At 38.9% G+C, this 19,330-nt stretch overlaps 1 protein-coding gene across 12 annotated transcripts in view; it reads left to right on the forward strand.

Annotated features, from left to right (window-relative positions):
• Positions 1–705: 705 nt before the first annotated feature.
• fn1a (fibronectin 1a) overlaps positions 706–19,330 on the forward strand; it is a 50,022-nt gene continuing 31,397 nt past the window's right edge. For 7 of the 12 annotated variants that reach the window (XM_073855003.1, XM_073855002.1, XM_073855004.1 and 4 more), the window contains exons 1-25: positions 706–1,016; positions 1,221–1,344; positions 1,504–1,643; positions 1,744–1,875; positions 1,975–2,112; positions 2,377–2,535; positions 2,639–2,836; positions 2,946–3,128; positions 4,301–4,477; positions 5,677–5,832; positions 5,953–6,081; positions 6,287–6,430; positions 10,194–10,315; positions 10,467–10,635; positions 10,738–10,923; positions 11,031–11,159; positions 12,296–12,385; positions 12,473–12,673; positions 14,195–14,468; positions 14,644–14,912; positions 15,229–15,323; positions 15,506–15,674; positions 17,296–17,559; positions 17,787–17,881; positions 18,314–18,482. In XM_073855003.1, coding sequence (XP_073711104.1) covers positions 893–1,016; positions 1,221–1,344; positions 1,504–1,643; positions 1,744–1,875; positions 1,975–2,112; positions 2,377–2,535; positions 2,639–2,836; positions 2,946–3,128; positions 4,301–4,477; positions 5,677–5,832; positions 5,953–6,081; positions 6,287–6,430; positions 10,194–10,315; positions 10,467–10,635; positions 10,738–10,923; positions 11,031–11,159; positions 12,296–12,385; positions 12,473–12,673; positions 14,195–14,468; positions 14,644–14,912; positions 15,229–15,323; positions 15,506–15,674; positions 17,296–17,559; positions 17,787–17,881; positions 18,314–18,482 — 4,036 coding nt within the window. In that variant the 5' untranslated portion in view covers positions 706–892. Of the gene's footprint in view, positions 1,017–1,220; positions 1,345–1,503; positions 1,644–1,743; positions 1,876–1,974; positions 2,113–2,376; positions 2,536–2,638; positions 2,837–2,945; positions 3,129–4,300; positions 4,478–5,676; positions 5,833–5,952; positions 6,082–6,286; positions 6,431–10,193; positions 10,316–10,466; positions 10,636–10,737; positions 10,924–11,030; positions 11,160–12,295; positions 12,386–12,472; positions 12,674–14,194; positions 14,474–14,643; positions 14,913–15,228; positions 15,324–15,505; positions 15,675–17,295; positions 17,560–17,786; positions 17,882–18,313; positions 18,483–19,330 lie in introns of all 12 variants that reach the window. The other 5 variants (XM_073855012.1, XM_073855013.1, XM_073855005.1 and 2 more) reach the window with 4 other exon arrangements.

Consider the following 19,330-nt stretch of genomic DNA (forward strand, 5'->3'; position numbering starts at 1 on the left):
ATTTAACGGAGTATTACTTTATTTTACCAGCAAGAAAGTATTATTGAAGTTTGGAGTTTGTATAAGAGGATTCAGATGGGTGCCGCATCCTGTGCCAAGGAACATCTACTAACAGATCATTGTTGGATTAATAGTCATACTGTTTTTTAAGAAATACTTTGAAACAGATGCATTTCTGGTCTCTTATTAAACACTGAGGTAGACAGATACATACACTGCAAAATAATCTATTTTATACTGTGTTTTTGGACTTCTTGTCAAATACAATTATCTAAATATTCTTAAAACAGGACTGTATATAAGCAAAATAAGACAATATTATGTATTGCTTTCAAAAAATATGTGTTTTGGTGTAATACAAGGAAAAGCTGTTTGCAAAGGGGTAAGAAATAAAACAAAAGAAAAAAAACAAGATACATTTTTCTTAATCCATTGGTTAGCATATTTTTCTTATTTAAAGCTTCCCAGTTACATATATTTCGTTTGAAGGATGTTTAGATTATTGTGTTTGAAAACAAAACCAAAAAACTGAGTAAGACTTAATTTTTTGCAGTGTCACGTGTGTAAAACAGTAAGCGCATTGACCTTGCATTCGTAATTACTCTCCAACCTTTACGCAAAAGATGGGATAGGGTTTTTGTGTGGCTGACGCGTTTGTGGGGTAGATCCTCCTCCTTACTGAAGGAATGTGGAGGTAAAATAAAAGCCTTCACACATCCGAGTTCTCCGCAGAGGTGCGCAAGAGAGCAGAACGCACGGAGGGAAACTTGGAGAGGCTGTGGGAAACCCGAAATCCGCAGCGTGTAAAGTAGTGCGTCTCCTCAAGTCTTTACCCCGAAGAAGGAAGGTTTAACTACTGGTGTGCAACTTTTGTTTCATCTCGTCTGTGAAAATGTCCGGTGGTCCTTTGGGCACGGCGCTGGCAGTGACTTTGCTCGCCTGCGCTGTGCAGTGTATGCCGAAAGTAACGGGGAAACATAGGAGACAAGCGCGCGAGCCTTCGGTGTCCCAAGAAGGTAGGTTGAGGTGCTATCACGCGTTTGTCTGTTTATGTTTTGATACATTGTTGCGGTATTATGGAGTTGTAGGCGAATCATTTTAATTTTTACGCAAAGCAACTTCACTAAATGATAAATAATTTTAGGACACTGTTTGTCTTTGTGTTATCAAGAGTGAAATGAAATATTGTAGAACTCAAAAGAGTGCTTGTGCCTGTGCAGATGGATGTGTTGAAAATAGTCGCTATCATCGAGTTGGAGAGCAGTGGGAACGAAGCTATCTGGGCAGCATGTTGGTCTGCACTTGTCATGGAGCGTCTGGTATTAAGTGTAAATCAAAACCAGAAGCTGAGCTTCTCATTACCTAAAAATGAAAGAAAGTTTTCTTCCTTATTTGAAAAACATACAGTTTTCTATCAATTTTGCATAGAAATAGCAAAAACTGAAAACTGTAAGCAGTAATTAATTAAGTTTTTTTAATACCAAAACGTACACGTATGTTCACAGCTGAGGAGACCTGCTATGATAAAGTGACCGGACAGTCCTATCGAGTTGGAGAGACTTATGAAAGGCCCAAAGATGGGATGATCTGGGACTGCACATGCATTGGCTCCGGTCGAGGGAAAATCAGTTGCACCATTGCAAGTGGGTAGACTGGAACTTTCCGTCATTCTACCGTATGACAGTTTGGGAATTACACTTTTCGGAGGTTTGCTTCTGTTTACCTTCTTGGCCTCTGTTCCAGACCGCTGTCACGAGGGAGGTCAATCCTACAAGATTGGAGACACCTGGAGGAGGCCCCATGATACTGGAGACTACATGCTCGAGTGCGTCTGTTTGGGCAATGGGAAAGGAGAATGGACGTGCAAACCCGTTGGTAAGTAATGTTGATCTTGGACTTTATGTAACAGAATTGAAATTCTCGCTGCTTATTCAGTACAGATGTTAAAATATTATCTGCACTTCTTCCTAATAGCGGAGCGCTGTTATGACAACACTGCTGGTACATCTTACATGGTTGGTGAGACCTGGGAGAAGCCCTACCAAGGCTGGATGATCGTGGACTGCACCTGTCTAGGAGAAGGAAGTGGACGCATCACATGCACATCTAGAAGTAAGCAAAAAACTGCACCCTTTTGGAAAAGTGGAACAGTCCAAATCACATCTCCATCTGTTTAGCTCGATTTCACTTTAATTATTCATTTAGAAAATATGCCCAGTGCAGTTAAATCCATTGGCATCAGTACTAAGACATCAGTTAGTAGGAAAAAGGATAAACTTTTAACTTTTTTTTTTTTACTATTTCGTTAATAAGGACGAACTGCTATGTGGTTCTGATGTGTGGTTTCTCTGATTTTTTTCATGTTGTCCATTACAGACCGTTGTAATGACCAGGACACACGCACCTCTTACCGCATCGGAGACACGTGGAGCAAGACAGATTCTCGCGGACACATGTTGCAATGTTTGTGTACTGGTAACGGCCGTGGAGAGTGGAAGTGTGAGAGACACGCGTCACTGCACACCACCAGCCTGGGTAACAACCACGTTGAAGTTCTTTTTAGGGGGACAGTTTACCCGAAACAGAAAATGTTTGGTTGTTTCAATAAAATTTTCATCTTTGTTATTTCGTCCATTAGGTACGGGGTCTCGTGTGGTAACCAACGTCCAGCCCGGCGTGTTCCAGCCTCTGCCGCTACCTGAAAGCCCATTAGAGGGAACATGTGTGACGGACGCTGGCGTTTCATACTCGTTGGGCATGCGCTGGATCAAGACACAAGGCAGCAAACAGATGCTGTGTACCTGCTTGGGGAACGGCGTTAGCTGTGAAGAATGGGGTTAGAGTCTTTATTCACATTAGATCATTCTGGCAGAATTGGCAGGTGTGTTTGTTTAAGTTCAAATGCTGTGCTTATAGCTCAGTTGTTTTACATTGTGTGTAAGCAGATAGCAAGACTCAGGTGTATGGTGGAAATTCAGGCGGGCAGCCTTGTGTTTTCCCGTTTGTGTTCATGGGAAAAACGTTTCATTCCTGCATTTCTGAGGGGCGCAGTGATGGACAGCTCTGGTGTAGCACCTCGTCTGACTTTGAGAAAGATTACAAGTTCTCCTTTTGTACTGGAAAGAATGGTAAGATTAAGTTACATGACTTTTGTTGATATTAAAGAACCATAGTATTAATATTGGTTTTACTAATATGGACAAACCCAACTGTCGGTTTAAATTGACCTGGAAAGTGTCGATATCTGATGTACTGTGCGCTGAAACTTAGCATTTTGGGTAGAAAAGTGATCATTTAAAACCATTCAAAACAGTTGTGTTTCTCTATATTTTACCCAACCAATTTTTTTTTGTGCATTGCGGGGGAGGACACTACTTAAGTATTTTTACTTTCTACATAAAAGTAAATTTTTAAGTATTTGTATTTTATCAGTGTTTTTCTTTGGGAAACATACATTCCAAAGCATATTATCATAATTTTTACTTTACTACATTTCATAACTTCACATTTTTGTTTATGTTTATATTTAGGATTTAAGTACCTTACACATCTAGTATTTTTTGTACTTTAACTCAAGAAAAGTTAAAGTACACAATTTTTATATAATTAGGTATTAAATCAATTTTAAAATGCAATATAAAAGGAATACACAGTATGATTCTATGCTTTAGAATGTAGTGAACATTTTTTAGTGAAGTAAAGTAAAACATTTTCCACAGATGCTTGGAAAATTTACTTAAAATACTCAAGTAGTGTCCGCCTCTGGTGCATTGATAGTATTAAAAGATAGCTGTGATTTCCCGAACAGGGCGTATCCTTGTCCCTGACCAAAATGCATGTTTTGAGTTGCCTTAATTTAAAAACATATTGCACTGAAATATCTAAACATACATCAGTGCCTTTGTTTTTTGTCTCAAAATGCACATTAGTAATGTTTTTTGTAAGGTATGTTTGTAAAAACTACTTAAAAGTCCTAAAATAGCTAAGGCCTATTCCTGGATTAATCTAAACCAGGGGTCTCCAACGTGTTTTCCGCGTATGTTAAACAATACTAAAACGTATCAACAAGTAAAATAAAATAAAGTCAACAAGTAAAACAAAAAAGTTTTGAGTAGACTATATCAAAAAGTAGCCCTCCAGATTGTTTTATCCATTGTGGTAACCCTTGCCCACAAAAAGGTTGGAGACCTCTGAACTAAACCCTGTCTGGAAAAACTGCCCCGTAATATCTGCATACTGAATTCTGATTGAATTTTAAACTGCTTGTTTCTTACTGATGTTTTAATATCTTCATTTTCAGGTTTAATAACAACCAGAGGAGGAAACTCCAATGGTGCCTTGTGTCATTTCCCTTTCCTCTACAACGGTCGTAATTACACTGACTGCACTGCTGATGGCAGAAGAGATGGTATGAAATGGTGCGGCACCACTTATAACTTTGACGGGGAGCAGCGGTTTGGCTTCTGTCCCATGGCAGGTAAGTGCCAGTTTTACACCAGCAATAAATGTTGGAGCCAGAGAAAGGAGCGGGTTAGGATTTGACTGCAACTTGGCAGTAAGATGGAGCATTATATTGAATTATATTATTAAATCAATTTAGGTCTTAACGAAATAACTTGCTGTAAGCAAAACATTTTATTCATCAAACTTTGATGCTCCTAATCTCACCATTAGATTACAAGACGTTAGCTCGAATTTCACAGACAGGGACACAATTGTTTACCTGAAGAGTTTGGAAGCTTATGCAATAAACATCTTGATTTCAACAGGGAGCATTGCCCCCTTCTTTAAGTATATTAGAAAAAGATTGAATAGATAACAGATGTTGTTAAATACGACATCTCACAGTCTTTTCAATTACCTTGAGGTCTGTGAGGGAGGAGATCCTGATCAGTTAAGATCAGGATGTTAACAATGTGAAACAAAAGATCACTCAGCACCTAATCAGCCATATTAACATCAACACCTCATTCTGACTGAACTTTGATGGGTGATGCTGACACTGAGGTGACATTTGAGCTCGGGTGAATTCTGGGGAGTTTATTGATAGTGGAGACATGCATGAAAACATTGTGTTGCTATCCAGTGTTTATTTTGTAGGAGGTCCGTATTTTTTGTATTAACAAAAGTAAACTACTGAACGTATCTTTTGATTGTGAAAGGGAACAAATTTACGTCCGTGTCACTAAATGAAGTTGGACTGAACCAGAGTCTATCTGGCAGTGGAGTTAATTTATCTGGCTGTCCTCCAGGGCAGCTGTTCTCAGAGCAGTGTCCTCCTCCAGTCTTAACCTTGAAGCTCTTTCACCATTATCATCCTCTTTCTATGACTCTGATATACCAATCGGCTTTATCACAGTGAAAGCAAGGGCTTTTATAAACTAGCTTTATTGAAGTCAGCGGATCTTTTAACCCACCCTGATCTTTTTGGCTCCAGCAATAGTTACAAGAATAGTTCACCCAATTGTCTATGAAAACCCAGCTAAAGGCTTTTTAGTGATTTGCTGTTTTCTACATAAAATCATTCTACATAATGTAACACAAGCACATCATTTTATATTATTGGTCACACATAGACATGCATAGCTGTAGCTTACTAGTAGTATCATACGCTTTGATCGTCTGCTTTCATATGACTGATGTATGACTTCTCTATATCAACTTTATGTCTGTTAGCTCATGAGGAGGTGTGCACCGCTAGTGAGGGTGTGATGTATCGTGTGGGTGATCAGTGGGACAGACGGCACGAAGTTTTGGGTCATATGATGCGCTGCACGTGCGTCGGTAATGGACGTGGAGAATGGAGCTGCGTCGCCTACTCGCAACTCAAAGGTCAGAGGTCGCAGCTAACTGTATCTGAAGCATTGTCATTTCCTAAGATTTGGAAGTCAAGTCGCATGACTAGTAAAGGAATCCTTATGTAAACGTTATGTATGTCTTCTCATCCTCCAGACCAGTGCATTGTGGATGGTTTGACCTACGAAGTGAATCAGACTTTCACCAAACAACACGAAGAGGGCTACCTGATGAACTGCACCTGTTTCGGTCAAGGCCGTGGACGTTGGAAGTGTGACGCTATCGGTGAGAAAGTTATCTTTATTGACAGTTTGCTTTAATTACAAGATAGAGAGACATTGTGATTTGGGTTTAGGGAAGAACGCGCTGAAGAACCAGTTTGCTGTCATTTGCTTAACTGACCATTTATCCTTAAAATTGTGGCCTTAAGTTCATACAATTTAGCCTTGTTTCCAATTATTGACCATGTTACTCTGATTTACATTTGTAGATCAATGTCAGGAGCCGGAGACCAGAGTGTTTTATCAGATCGGAGATTCCTGGGACAAACTTATTCAAGGGATCCACTACAAATGTTACTGTTATGGAAATGGCATTGGAGAATTAAGCTGCGAGCCTCAACAGTCTTTCCCTGGTGAGTAAACGGGAGATATTTTATGGGGCATGTGTTCCCTCGCTGGTGCACACGCATACACGCAGTATGTGGGTCACGTTGTGTATTGCTATAAGTAGTCTTGTGGGCATGGGTGGGGAGAGGTTTAAAAGTCAAAGCTTTCCAGATGTTTGCTGAGAGCACGAGCGCTGTTTGCCTTTTCTCCCAGGTGTTTGGTTGAAGTGACGAATCGCGTTCGCTCCTTCTTGTGATCTTTACTTTTACAACTCCCAACAAATGCTCGTGTTTGAAATCAAGGATGTTGGCTTTAAGGTGCCCACACCTTGATTCGGGTGGGTCAACGTTTGCCGTCTGTCCTTTGAAGTTCTTTGGATAGGGAAAGACACGCGGCCAATTAACACAGCTGTCTCCATCACCCCAAGACCCTTTTGGCGTTGTTTGTTTGTTTTTGAGTGTTCTTCATCCTGTGACGGAATTTCGTTTGATATTCAATCTTGCAAACTTGTTGCACTTTTCGCTTGTCTTACCATCGTGCAATGATTACGTGGTTTCCATTGTTAACGGTTTACTCAGGTCTCCAAACATTTTATGAAATGAAAATGAAAACTGTGCTGTTTGTCTTAAGCCAATGGAGATTTTCGATTCACATGCAATTTTATACACTGCCCTCGTTTTGCCAAATCCAGAAGTGTGCATTAAAAACGTTTCCTCTCTGTTTCTGAGAGCTTGTTGAGGTAAGAAGTGGTTCCTTTTGCTCAATGCGAGTTTAGGCAACCCCAGAGCAATAACCCTGGGTAATGGCGCCCAGCTGTGAGATGGCTGGGAACAGTGGGGGGTTACCCTGGCGCTGGCTAGCGGAAAGTAATGCAGACTTAAGTGAGCTTTAAGTGCTGCGTACAGACTACCCAGCCAGTGGGCTGTCATGGCAATAATTGAGAGAAATGGAGACCAGATTGTAATGAAAGCCTGGGATCACAAGCAATTCGGTGACATTGCCATATGAGACTATGAGAAACTTGAAGGGAAATTCATTTTAAAGGCAGTGTAGGGAAATTGGCTGTATTCGTAATATGAAAGATTTAACACTTTAGAAATGTAACATACTGAGGTTTCCAGATTTGTTCTTGGTTTAAAAGCGTGAGACAGTAGCGGTCTTCTTTTACTTTGGTCTGAAACGGCGGTAAGAATCTCACAGAGTCATGCTAAGTTTCCCATTTGTGCATTTCTCAAAGTGAACAGGACACACCATCATGCTATAAACATTTTTTACTTGATCTTAAAACACTTTTGACATTCTGTATATACGTATCTTCTTTACTCAGAAAACATCTCACTTTGTCCTCAATATGCCAGTTGTTGTCTTTCACCTATGCAAACACTGTCTACTATATTATAACAAATATTTGATGTTTAAGCAATTTTAAAACATGGGGTTACTAGAATGATATAGTCTCGTCTAGCCAGATCTTTCACTAAACAGCATGGTCTGGTTCACATGGCAGCCCAGAGTTGCCTCTCTAAATTGGATGGGACTGTCTGAACAACAAATGGCGCTTTTCCATTGCATAGTACCCCACGATTTGGGTCGGGTCAGCTCACTTTGGGGGGCTTTTCCACTAGATACAGTACGTAGTAACTGAGCTGATACTAAAACGTTATGTGAGAACTCTGAAGATCACGGATTGGTCTAAGAGAATCGTCACTACCAGCGTCATAAAGTGATACTAAACTTGATGGTAAAGCTAACCAAGCCAAAGTGAAGTGAGCTGACCATACCTGACACGTGGGGTACTATGCAATGGAAAAGCGCCAATATAAAGTGACGTATCGTTTTTCTGTAGCCTTATAATAAAAGTCCCTTAATTGGCAAAAAAGTTTTTACGCTCGATTGAGGTGGTTTTGACTTAGAGTAAATTTTAATAATTAGAGATGGAAACACGTTTGCAGAATAAATTCTGACGTAGCGAACATTAAACCCATGGGAATGACCATCTAGCTGTTTCTGCTGATGTTGTATTTACCATATATGTGGCTCGATGTCAACTTAATGTCCTTGCTGCTAGTGCCTGTATCAACAATGCTGCATTCCTTCTTCTGTGCACAGCATTTAGTTTGGCAGTTACAAGCTGCACTGCTAATAAATGAATAACTTGCCCCATCGTGACTACATGCAGTCCTGTCTCCATGTCTTGTTTTATTTACTGTTGGTTACTAGGTTACCAATACCACCGTCATTCACTCGAACAACTTGATGGAAATGCACCTAATTCGCATTTGTTTGTTTTTTTCGTATTTGCGAATTTTGAGAAAAATCACTTCACGTTTGGATGGAAACCCAGCTTGTGAAATCTAAGTCTCTCGTAATGTAATTATGAAATAAGAACAAGCATCAAAATTAGATTTCATTAATCGCTCTCAATCTTTGACATTATCTTAGTCAGACAATATTAAAGATATCAGGGTTATATTTTCACAGAATGTTCTTTACAGCGAACCTAATAAATTAACTAGCACATCCAGTTAATTTCACCATGTAAAGCACCCAGACAAGTAAACACTACATTTCCAGGCATACTCCTTAAAAAACAAGTATGCCTTTATTTAAATAGAAGTTGCGTAAATTTAACGAATCAGATTATAGCTTTCCAGATCAGTAAAGTACTTGACAGTTTTGTTTGACAGATCCATCGATGTACAGGAAGCGTACGGATCGTAGGCATTATGGGGCGTACACAACAAACGCAAATTAAATAATTTGCGGGAGTAGATTGCATACAAAGTAAGTGCAAAGACGCAAACAGGGCGATGTGAATGACGCATATAGACGGTTTCATTGGACACACGTGCGCTTATGCGATACACGTCTGGATCCGAACTTTACTTTCGGTTTGGTTTTTTTAATGGTCTGACTAGTTGCTAAACTGATCTCTTGAACAAATGCCTCGTTGAAAATAACAGATGTTTTGGTTTCCTATGTAATCTATATGTTGTTTTTTTGCTTGTTATATAAATAGCAGAGTTTACCAGAAGTTACGCGCGGACCACGACAGTCGCTCGTTTATGTTGTTACTGCTGAAACCGTCCATAGGGTGGCGCTTTTGCCCCGAAAATGTGCTATTTGCCTCAAATGCGTCTTCCCCAGGCAAGTTTGCATCTATTTTCGTTTATTTGCATCTATTGGCGTTTTTGCATTGACTTTGTATGTAATCTACTCTCGCAAATCGTTGAATTCATGTTTGGTGTGTACGCCCCATTAGTTTTTAACAAAGAGAACAAAAACAGCTGTTATGTTTATTTTTTAGTATGTAATTAGCCTATATTATTTTTTTGCTAGTATGTATGCTAACAAATAAAATACTACCGTTTATCACATTTATTTATTTGTTTTGTTTATAAAGTAGAAAGTAACAGCTAACCAAAACACTTACAAGTGTATAAACATACATTTGTGTTGTTTGCTGTCATGCTCTCAAGCTGACTCCAGTCAGGTGGCTCTCACACTATGTATTATGGGAAATAGGCAGTTAGCAAAGGGTACACTCGCATTTTACCCGCATTCTGGGAGTGAACGAATCCCGGGATTTACTATTGTACCCCTACAAAATAGCTGACAACGTAGAGCCTAATACAGGAGATTTCGGATGAAGTAGTACACACTGTCCACAGTATCGATTATAGTTTGCAAATAAATGCAGGTTCTATGTAAATGCGATTTTATATTTTAAAGTAACCTATTTTGTGTCCTGTATGAGTGTACTGAGATATTATTATCTGTATTTATCAGGTGGTCATCGTCCAGTTCAGGTGATTATAACCGAATCTGGCAACCAGCCCAACTCTCACCCGATCCAATGGAACACTTCTCCTTCTGCACACATCACACAGTACATACTCAAATGGAGACAGGTGAGCCACTTCTGTGATGCTGTTCACTTTAGTGACCCTTTTACTTTTTAAATTCATGAGTTTTGGTTACATTGTATACAGTATGATCTTTGTCTCATTCATAAAAATTGTATGTGATTTGCGTACTGACAATTTGCTAATTTTTGAACAGAAAAACACTAATAGCCGTTGGATGGAGGTCAATATTCCAGGGCATCTGAACTCTTACACCATTGCTGGACTGAAGCCAGGAATCACCTATGAGGGTCAACTCATCAGCATTCTGCGTTTCGGACGTAGAGAAGTCACACGCTTTGACTTTACCACAAACTATGGTTCATGTAAGACAGCATTGTATCTAAAGTCTTGTTCAGTGTTTTGAAGCTCTCGCAGTTTGCCATTATTGTAGTTTTGACGACGTTTCCTCTAATTTTCCTCCCTAGTGTCACCTTTTGAGGGAGAGACCACCCAGCCCCCTCCGGTCGTGGATACCTCTGAATCTGTGACTGAGATCACATCCAGCAGTTTTGTCATCTCTTGGATGTCTGCGTCCGACACAGTGTCTGGATTCAGGATTGAATATGAGCTGAGTGAGGAGGGTGGTCAGACTGGACAGCCCATTGTTTTGGGTCAGTATATGCATCGGCGGTGTGGTTGCATTTACAACCATTGGTATTGATTTATTGATTAAAAATCTGTTGAGGTGTTTTGTTTAAGCTTGTTTTTCTGTTTCCAGACCTGCCTCATACGGCTACATCGGTGAATATTAGTGAACTTCTCCCAGGAAGGAAGTACACAGTTAATGTGTATGAAGTGACCAACCAAGGAGAACCGAATCTGATTCTTACCACTTCACAGACTACAGGTAAATCCCAGAGTGTAGTCCTTTTTTAATGTGCATGTGAACGTACACGCGCATACGTGTATACAGACGTTCGATGCATGCGCACTGCGATGACAATGCAATGCTTATTTTGGGCTACATAATAAATGCGCCTGTACGTGTATGCGCAACCTATGCATACAAAGTACGCTCGTTTATAATAATCTGGCGGTGCGCATGCATTGCGCGTTTATTATGATGATGATAAAAAATTCGCTTACAGGGACTATTCCACACATGAAAGGGTTTATAATAAAAAAGACGCTCACGTTTACTAAATACTTGCAAGACACTAACTTAACGCTAAACTCTGTTTACACATTAGATTAAGCGATTATCTGGCAAATGCGAGCATCACTTTTATCATAAACCCATTAGGCGCGTGTGCAGCAGGCACTTATTTTGACACGACGCATGATGGCCATGGTTCACATGACGCGCCGAACACACATTTTGACATGACGAGCCACACACATGACGGGCTAAATACATGTTGTGGTGATTTTTGCATCGTGTGCATTTGAAAAAGAAGTAAAGTTTTTTTCTAAGGCACATTTATAAAAGCTATTTAAATTTAGTTTGGATTGTAAGAAGTAGGCAGTGATTAATTGGTTAATATTTTCATTTGTCCTCATGGCTTTAATTTTTTCTCAGCAATAAAGTTTGTTTTAGAGCCAAAAAAGAGCATTTTTCTTTATAATAACATGCACTATAAACACTATTATTATACGGCTCATTGGAATGCTTAATTCTGACTGGCCAGTCGCGCAATTGGCAGGTTTGTTATTCCCAGATAACAATCGATCAAAACAAATAACACATGGTAACCTGGATGCTGTAAATCATTTTGACAAGTACAGTTTAATATTTCACAAAAATTAAATATAAATATGACATTATGTTTACAATAATTTGCGCCTGATCAGACTGTTTGGACTTATTTTTGCAATAACAACCGGCTGTATATTCATTATCCCTTACTTATTCATTATATACTTATTATATACTTTTTTTTGTAAAGTTAAAATGTTAAATACTAAAAGTATCTACTATTGACTATTTGCTTTATTTGACCATCCTATTTCATTTCCTCGCTTTCTGTTTTGTTTGTTTCATAGCTCCTGATGCTCCTACTGACCATGAAGTGGATAATGTGGAGGATACAGCCATTGTTATCAGTTGGTCAAAACCTCAGGCTCCTATCACGGGTAGGAATGTGCTCCTTTATTGAAACAAGACATACACAAACTACACACTAAAGGTCAGATGTTGACGGGTACATATCTTGTTTTCAGGTTATCGTGTGGTGTACACACCATCAGAAGAGGGCAGTTCTGGCAGTACTGAACTGAATTTGCCTAACACTGCCACCTCAGTGACCCTGAGTGACCTTCGGCCGGGTCGCCTCTATAACATCAGTATCTACTCTGTTGAAGAAAGTTTAGAGAGTGAACCGGTTTTTGTTCAGGTCACCACTACTGGGGAACCACTGTCAGGTACATACACTATATGTGAATCTTATGAGAAAATGACATCACAAAATTAAAAGAAATTACATTTTGCATATATTAACCCAGGTGAAAAATTATTCTATTAAAAATATACTTTATAAAAGTGTACTAAGTATATTTTCTACATTTTGTACTATTTTCGTCAGATCCAACTATAGTTAAGTGTATTCAGTTATGTATTAACTTCAACTTAACATCTATTTGACGACACTTCAAGTGTAAATAGTATACTAAAATGGAACAACTTTTTTTAAACTTTAAGTGCACTAAAATACACTACTGAAAATTAAGATTCATGAGCAATTAAGACCCTTACAGAACTGTACAATTGCATTGTATTGCTATTTTTAATGGAAATACACTTAAAAAGGCATTGCAGCGCAAATTATAGTTACTGTAGTACATTTTGTGCGTACATTAAAAGTATACTTTTAAAAAAGACATATTAAATACTCTTTAAATAAAGCACAACAAGTAGAAGCATACTTGTTTAATACTTCATGTACTCTTTTACCTGTGAAAGTAGGATTGTATTTTGTTTTTGGAGGATAAAAAATTATTTTATATATTGATAGAAGTGTATCCAGACATTTAACTTTCTTGTTGTCTTTCTAATTTATAGTTTCTAAATTCTCATTATTGTAATATCATTGTATCATAATGAAAAAAAAAATTATATGGGCATAATTAAAATTATTATTATTTTTTAGGGGTGCAAAATAACCCAAATGTCATCAACATGCAAACTATTTACATAAAAAGCAATTATAAAATATTTAAAATAATGTAACGTATTATATAATAATGTTACTATAAATTATGTAACATATTTTCTGTTTTTTTTATTTTTGCTCTACCAAAGTTTCAAGACACATCTGAAAATTATAGTCTCTATATAACAAAGAGTCTGAATTCGGATAAAACATTGTATGATGTAAGCAAACCATAAATGTCTGTTTTATTTGGAGTAGGTGTTTTGTCTGGCAGCCCAAAGACAAGATCACATTGTAGTTCACTCAGATAGCACGAGACCAAATGGCTGTTTATCCTTATAGGGTAACGTGTTGAGATTTTGGTTTTATGAGGACTGGCTGTGAGAAACCCTTAGACGTCTGACTGTTTCATACTAAATCTATCAAATCAGCAAACATTGCAACTCAGTCTGGACCTCAATGTGATGATGTCTATCTGGTATTCACTATTTAAAATTATTCTGTACTGATTCATGCGTTGCGTCATATGGAAAGTGCATAAAAAAATCAACAACCGTTCACTTGAAGTTATAAAGTTTTTGATGTCTGTTGAAACATTATAGCCGGTCTGTCTGAAAGCATGTTTTTCTGTCTGGCAGGTCAGCTGGTGGTGTCTGAATGCCTTTGCTCAGATTAGCAAGTTTAACACAACGATAAAACATAGATTGCTATGATAAGGCCTTCAAAGAGTGTGACTCAGAAGATAAATGATATGGTTATGCATATATACAATTTTAGTTTTATCTATCCACAGAGGAAGTCCCTTCTCCAACTGATCTGCAGTTCTTTGAAGTGTCTGACTCCAAAATCACAATCACTTGGACCAGTCCATCCACAGCTGTCTCCGGCTATCGTGTATCTGTAGCTGAAGTAGGTCCAGACGGACTGACAGAGAAAGAGACGCCGCTGCCAGTAACACGCAATGCTTACGCTGAGGTCATGAACCTCCGGCCTGGAACCCTGTACCGTTTCTTCATCTTTGCTCTCGTATCAGGGGGAGAAAGTGAACCACTGGTTGGGGAGCAAGCTACAAGTGAGTAGAAAAACCGATTGTACATTTTTCAAATGATATTCCTATACTATAGTAAATATGTCTTGTTTTAAGGATGTTTAGATTTGCTTTGGCTAAAGGTGAAGTTTTGCATTTCATCTCTTTATTCTCTTATTGTTGGGCACACTAACTCTCTACACTACATTTTTCTTTACAAAGCCCGATTCACCCACCAATGTCCAGTTTACTGATGTTACTGAGGACAGCGCTGTGATCCTCTGGTCTGCTCCTAGAGCTGAAATCACAGGTTACCGACTCTTCCTCACTTTTGGGGGCTCGAACCCCAAACAGCTGCGTATTCCTGCCCACCTGTCACAGTACACCCTCCTCAACCTCGTGCCAGATACTGAATACACCGCCACCCTACACGCAGAGAAAAACAATGTGCTCAGCGAGGGCTCCTTAGCCACTTTCACCACAAGTGAGTAAATCATCATTAAGATCAAGATTAAATTTAAGTTCAGTCCTATCCTGAGTTCTGCCTTCTATCCAAAAGCAACATGGTGGGATTCCAGCTTTAAATCATTTGTCAAAACTGCTGATAAGAAGTTATATGATGCTTAGTTTCTGGATATGTAAGCAGGATTTGGACCAATGAGACTAAATAATACAATACAAACCAGCGATAGAAGTATATTAGATTATTTTGTAGTTCTGAAACATATTTCCTTGTTATGATCATATCTTGTGTTGACAACAAAGTAGTAAATCAAAGCCTTGTATTTTCTGTCTTTTAGTTCATCCAATGGGAAATGCTCCTCACTTCAACACTGATGTCACAGACACTGCCATCATCATCACCTGGTCTCCTGTTCCTAAAACTGGATACAAGGTACTGTTCAAACATACCATTGATGAACAGCTATAATTCATAAATTTTAGCTGTCAAAAGTGATATCTGACACATGTGAAAGTGCTTTTAACAACTTAAGCACCTTACAACACGATTCACACTGAAACACATTTTTACACATAATTGCTCTATCAAAGACACTTTTTTATTCTGCACTTTAGTTGACTGTAAGGCCCAGCCAAGGTGGTGAAGCCCCAAGAGACGAGACTTCAGAGTCTGGTACTATCTTCATCTCAGGCCTGAAACCTGGAGTTGAGTACACATACAGTGTTCAGCCAATCATCAACGGTCATCAGCACGGCAACCCCATCACCCAACAAGTGGTCACCCGTAAGTCATAAAACATCTGCTCTTTTTTAGCAAGTTAAATAATTTTTGAGGATGTGAAAGAGAGGTTGGGCAGTTGTCAAATCCTATCTATCCTACCTATCCTGTCTTTCTCACATGTGTCAAATACAAGGCCCACGGCCCAAAGTAGGCCAGCTGCGCATTTCTATCTGTCCCGCTCAATGATATAAGATTTTAAGTTGATCTTGGCCCACTTCCATTCGGAACATGCAGCATTGCACTACGAATCCCAGCATGCACTGTGGATTGATGACCTCCTTGTCTTTCATGGGACAGCTGTGGTCCAGCACACTGTCAGTGGCTGCGTTTGAAATCTCTAAAAGGCATCAAGGCATGTCTGAATCCATTGTTTGGACTCTATTCGTGGATGTGTGCAGGAATTGTGATTAGTCAAGCCTGGTCAAGTTCGAATAAAAAAGAAAGCGGCTGCATTACAAATTTAGTGTAAATAAGGTTATATTTTCACTTTTTACACGTTTTGATTGCATTTCTAGTGAGAAATTAGTATTACATTTTTTAAATATTGGATTAGTTATCACAAAGGCCGTCTCTGTGTATATTTCAAACAGAATTCGATTACGCTGCCTGTGAAGGCTGTCAGATTGCGTTTCCCGGAGCTGCCTTCATGCCTCTGAAGTTATTGCCTCATGTGTCAGCGAGGCATCAAGTCAACTGGCTAAGGTTTTGGATGTAGACAGTGTTTCAGGAGCACCAGTGGCCCTTAATTATTAAAGACGGCTTATTCAGTCTTCATCGTGTCCAAAAAACAAACAAACTAAAAATTAAACTTCACAGGCGGATATTTCAGGAGATATAGAAAGGATTTTTTTTCTGTGTCAGTGGATGACCGATATGTTTGGCCGTATGAGATGCACGCGGACATAAATACACATTGCCTTATATCTTTTATGAGGCATACCTAGTTTTATGTTCATTTCAAGATGACCATTTAAAGTAGTGCAATGCAGTTTTTTACTTATGAGCAGTTTATGGCCTATTTTGCTCTCATAAGGGGATTTTTTTCCGATCTGACCCTCAGCCTTTAAATGGTTTTGACACCCCTGGTCTATCTGCAGCTCTTTCTCCACCTATTGATCCATTAACCAGTGTTAACAAATACAACCTTGTTGTTTACAGTGTGACCCATTTTTGTTTAAATTTCCTTGTAAATATATATAAAAAAATTGGATCCGAACTTTACTTCCGGTTTCGTTTTTTTAATGGTCTGACTAGTTGCTAAACTCATCTCTTGAACAAATGCCTCGTCGAAAATAACAAATGTTTTGGTTTCCTACGTAATCTATGTGTTGTTTTTTTGCTTGTTATATAAATAAACTACGTTTAAAGAACTTTGTTGTTATTTATTCTTAGCAGAGTTTACCGGAAGTTACGTGCAGACCACGAAAGCCGCTTTTTTATGTTGTTACTGCTGGTCTATAGGTCTTGTTTAAGGATGTTTAGATGTATTTGCTTTGGCTAAAAGTGAAGTTTTGCATTGTAGTTGCTTAATCATGGAGTCTAATAATTCTGCAATACAAAACATCTCATCTCTTTATTCCCTCTTATTGTTGGGCACACTAACTCTCTATTTTTTTTTTCACAGAGCCCGATTCACCCACCAATATCCACTTTACTAACGTTACTGGGGACAGCGCTGTGATCCTCTGGTCTGCTCCTAGAGCTGAAATCACAGGTTACCGTCTCTTCCTTACTTATGAGGGCTCGAGCCCCAGACAACTGCGTATTCCTGCCCACCTGTCACAGTACAACCTCATCAACCTCCTGCCAGATACTGAATACACCGCCACCCTACACGCAGAGAAAAACAATGTGCTCAGCAAGGGCTCCTCAGCCACTTTCACCACAAGTAAGTAAATCAGCATTGAAGAATAAATCTCAAGTTCTAGATTAAGCTTAAATTTAAGTTGCATCCTATCCTAAGTTCTTACTCCTGTCCAATAGCAGATTTCCAGCTTTAAATCATTTGTCAAAACTGCTGTGTGATGTGGCACTTTCACAGCCAATCAGAAGTTATATGCTGCTTGGTTTCTGGTTATGTAAAGCAGGATTAAGAACATATTTTCGTTCTTTCAGTTCCCCCAATAGGAAATGCTCCTCACTTCAACACTGATGTCACAGACACTGCCATCATCATCACCTGGTTGCCTGTTCCTAAAATTGGATACAAGGTACTGTTTAAACACACCAGAGTCATTGATGAACAGCTATAATCCATTGAAAAGTGATATCTGACACATGTGAAAGTTCCCTTAACAACTAGTTAAAGGAACGGTATGTAAGAAATGTACATCTATTAATCATAAAATGGCCCTGATATGTCACTAGACATTAAGAAATCATTTTCATTTCAAATACTTATATCACTGACAACAGTGGTCCGGCCAGGATATTGTCATTTAAAAAGTGGAGTTGCAGCCCTTAACTGATGTTTATGTTGTCATGTTGTGTATTGGCCACAAGTTTTGTGATTGCAATACCAGTTTTGGCCACAATCCTACATATCATTCTTTAAACTAGTACCTTACAACAGGATTCATACTGAAACACATTTTTACACATGATTACTTAATCAAGTCAAATACTTTTATTCTGTCTTGTAGTTGACCGTAAGGCCCAGCCAAGGTGGAGAAGCCCCAAGAGACGAGACTTCAGAGTCTGGTACTATCTTCATCTCAGGCCTGACACCTGGAGTTGAGTACACATACAGTGTTCAGCCGGTCATCAATGGTCATGAGCATGGCAACCCTATCACCCACCGAGTGGTCACCCGTAAGTGTTAAATATCTGCTCTTTTTTAGCGAGTTAAATAATATTTGAAGATGAGAAAGAGAGGTTGGGCAGTTGTCTTATGACCGTCTATTGTATAGCGTTTACAGTGATACCCATGTGTACATTTTCTTCAAATTATATGTAATTATCCTATATTATTTTGTTTCTCAGGTAAATCTTGTTTTAAGGATGTTTAGATATATTTGCTATGGGTAAAGGTGAAGTTTTGCATTGTAGTTGCTTAATCATGAGAGCTTTTCACACTTGAAATAGTTAACACTGGGTTATTCTAAACACCAGGTTAAAGGCGAAGTGCACAATGTTTGAAAAACGCTTTGGAAAAGGAGACGGGCCGACTACCAAAACACACTTATAGCCAATCAGCAGTAAGGAGCGATGTCTACTAAACGTCATCCTTGCCGGGTTGCATATGTGTGGGGCGGGTCTTTTAAAAGAAGGTCCAGATTCTATTGGGGTAGGGGCGTGTTTGTTTAGGTGATTTCAAATATCAACATTGGCTTTCAAACATTGTGCACTCCGCCTTTAACAGAATCCTGGGTTATCTATTTCACGTTTCACACTGTTCATACTTAACCAGGGGTTAATATATAAACCTGTGTATTCTGACGTTTCACACTGTGTGTGCATTCCTAAACCATGGGTTAACATTTTTATTTGCATATTTGTGGTGTCATGATTGGATAAAAAGCGATTTAAATAAAACTGTTGCTTTAAATAACCGCTTGTCTCGCGCTTCCATGTCAGTGACAAAACAAGTCGCAATGTAAAGCTCTCTTGGCTGTTTTAAAGGGCCGCCAACCCAGGTGTTTTCAGCAATATAAAAATAT

Source organism: Misgurnus anguillicaudatus, chromosome 17 (genome assembly GCF_027580225.2).
Source record: "Misgurnus anguillicaudatus chromosome 17, ASM2758022v2, whole genome shotgun sequence".
Taxonomy (NCBI): Eukaryota; Metazoa; Chordata; class Actinopteri; order Cypriniformes; family Cobitidae; genus Misgurnus; species Misgurnus anguillicaudatus.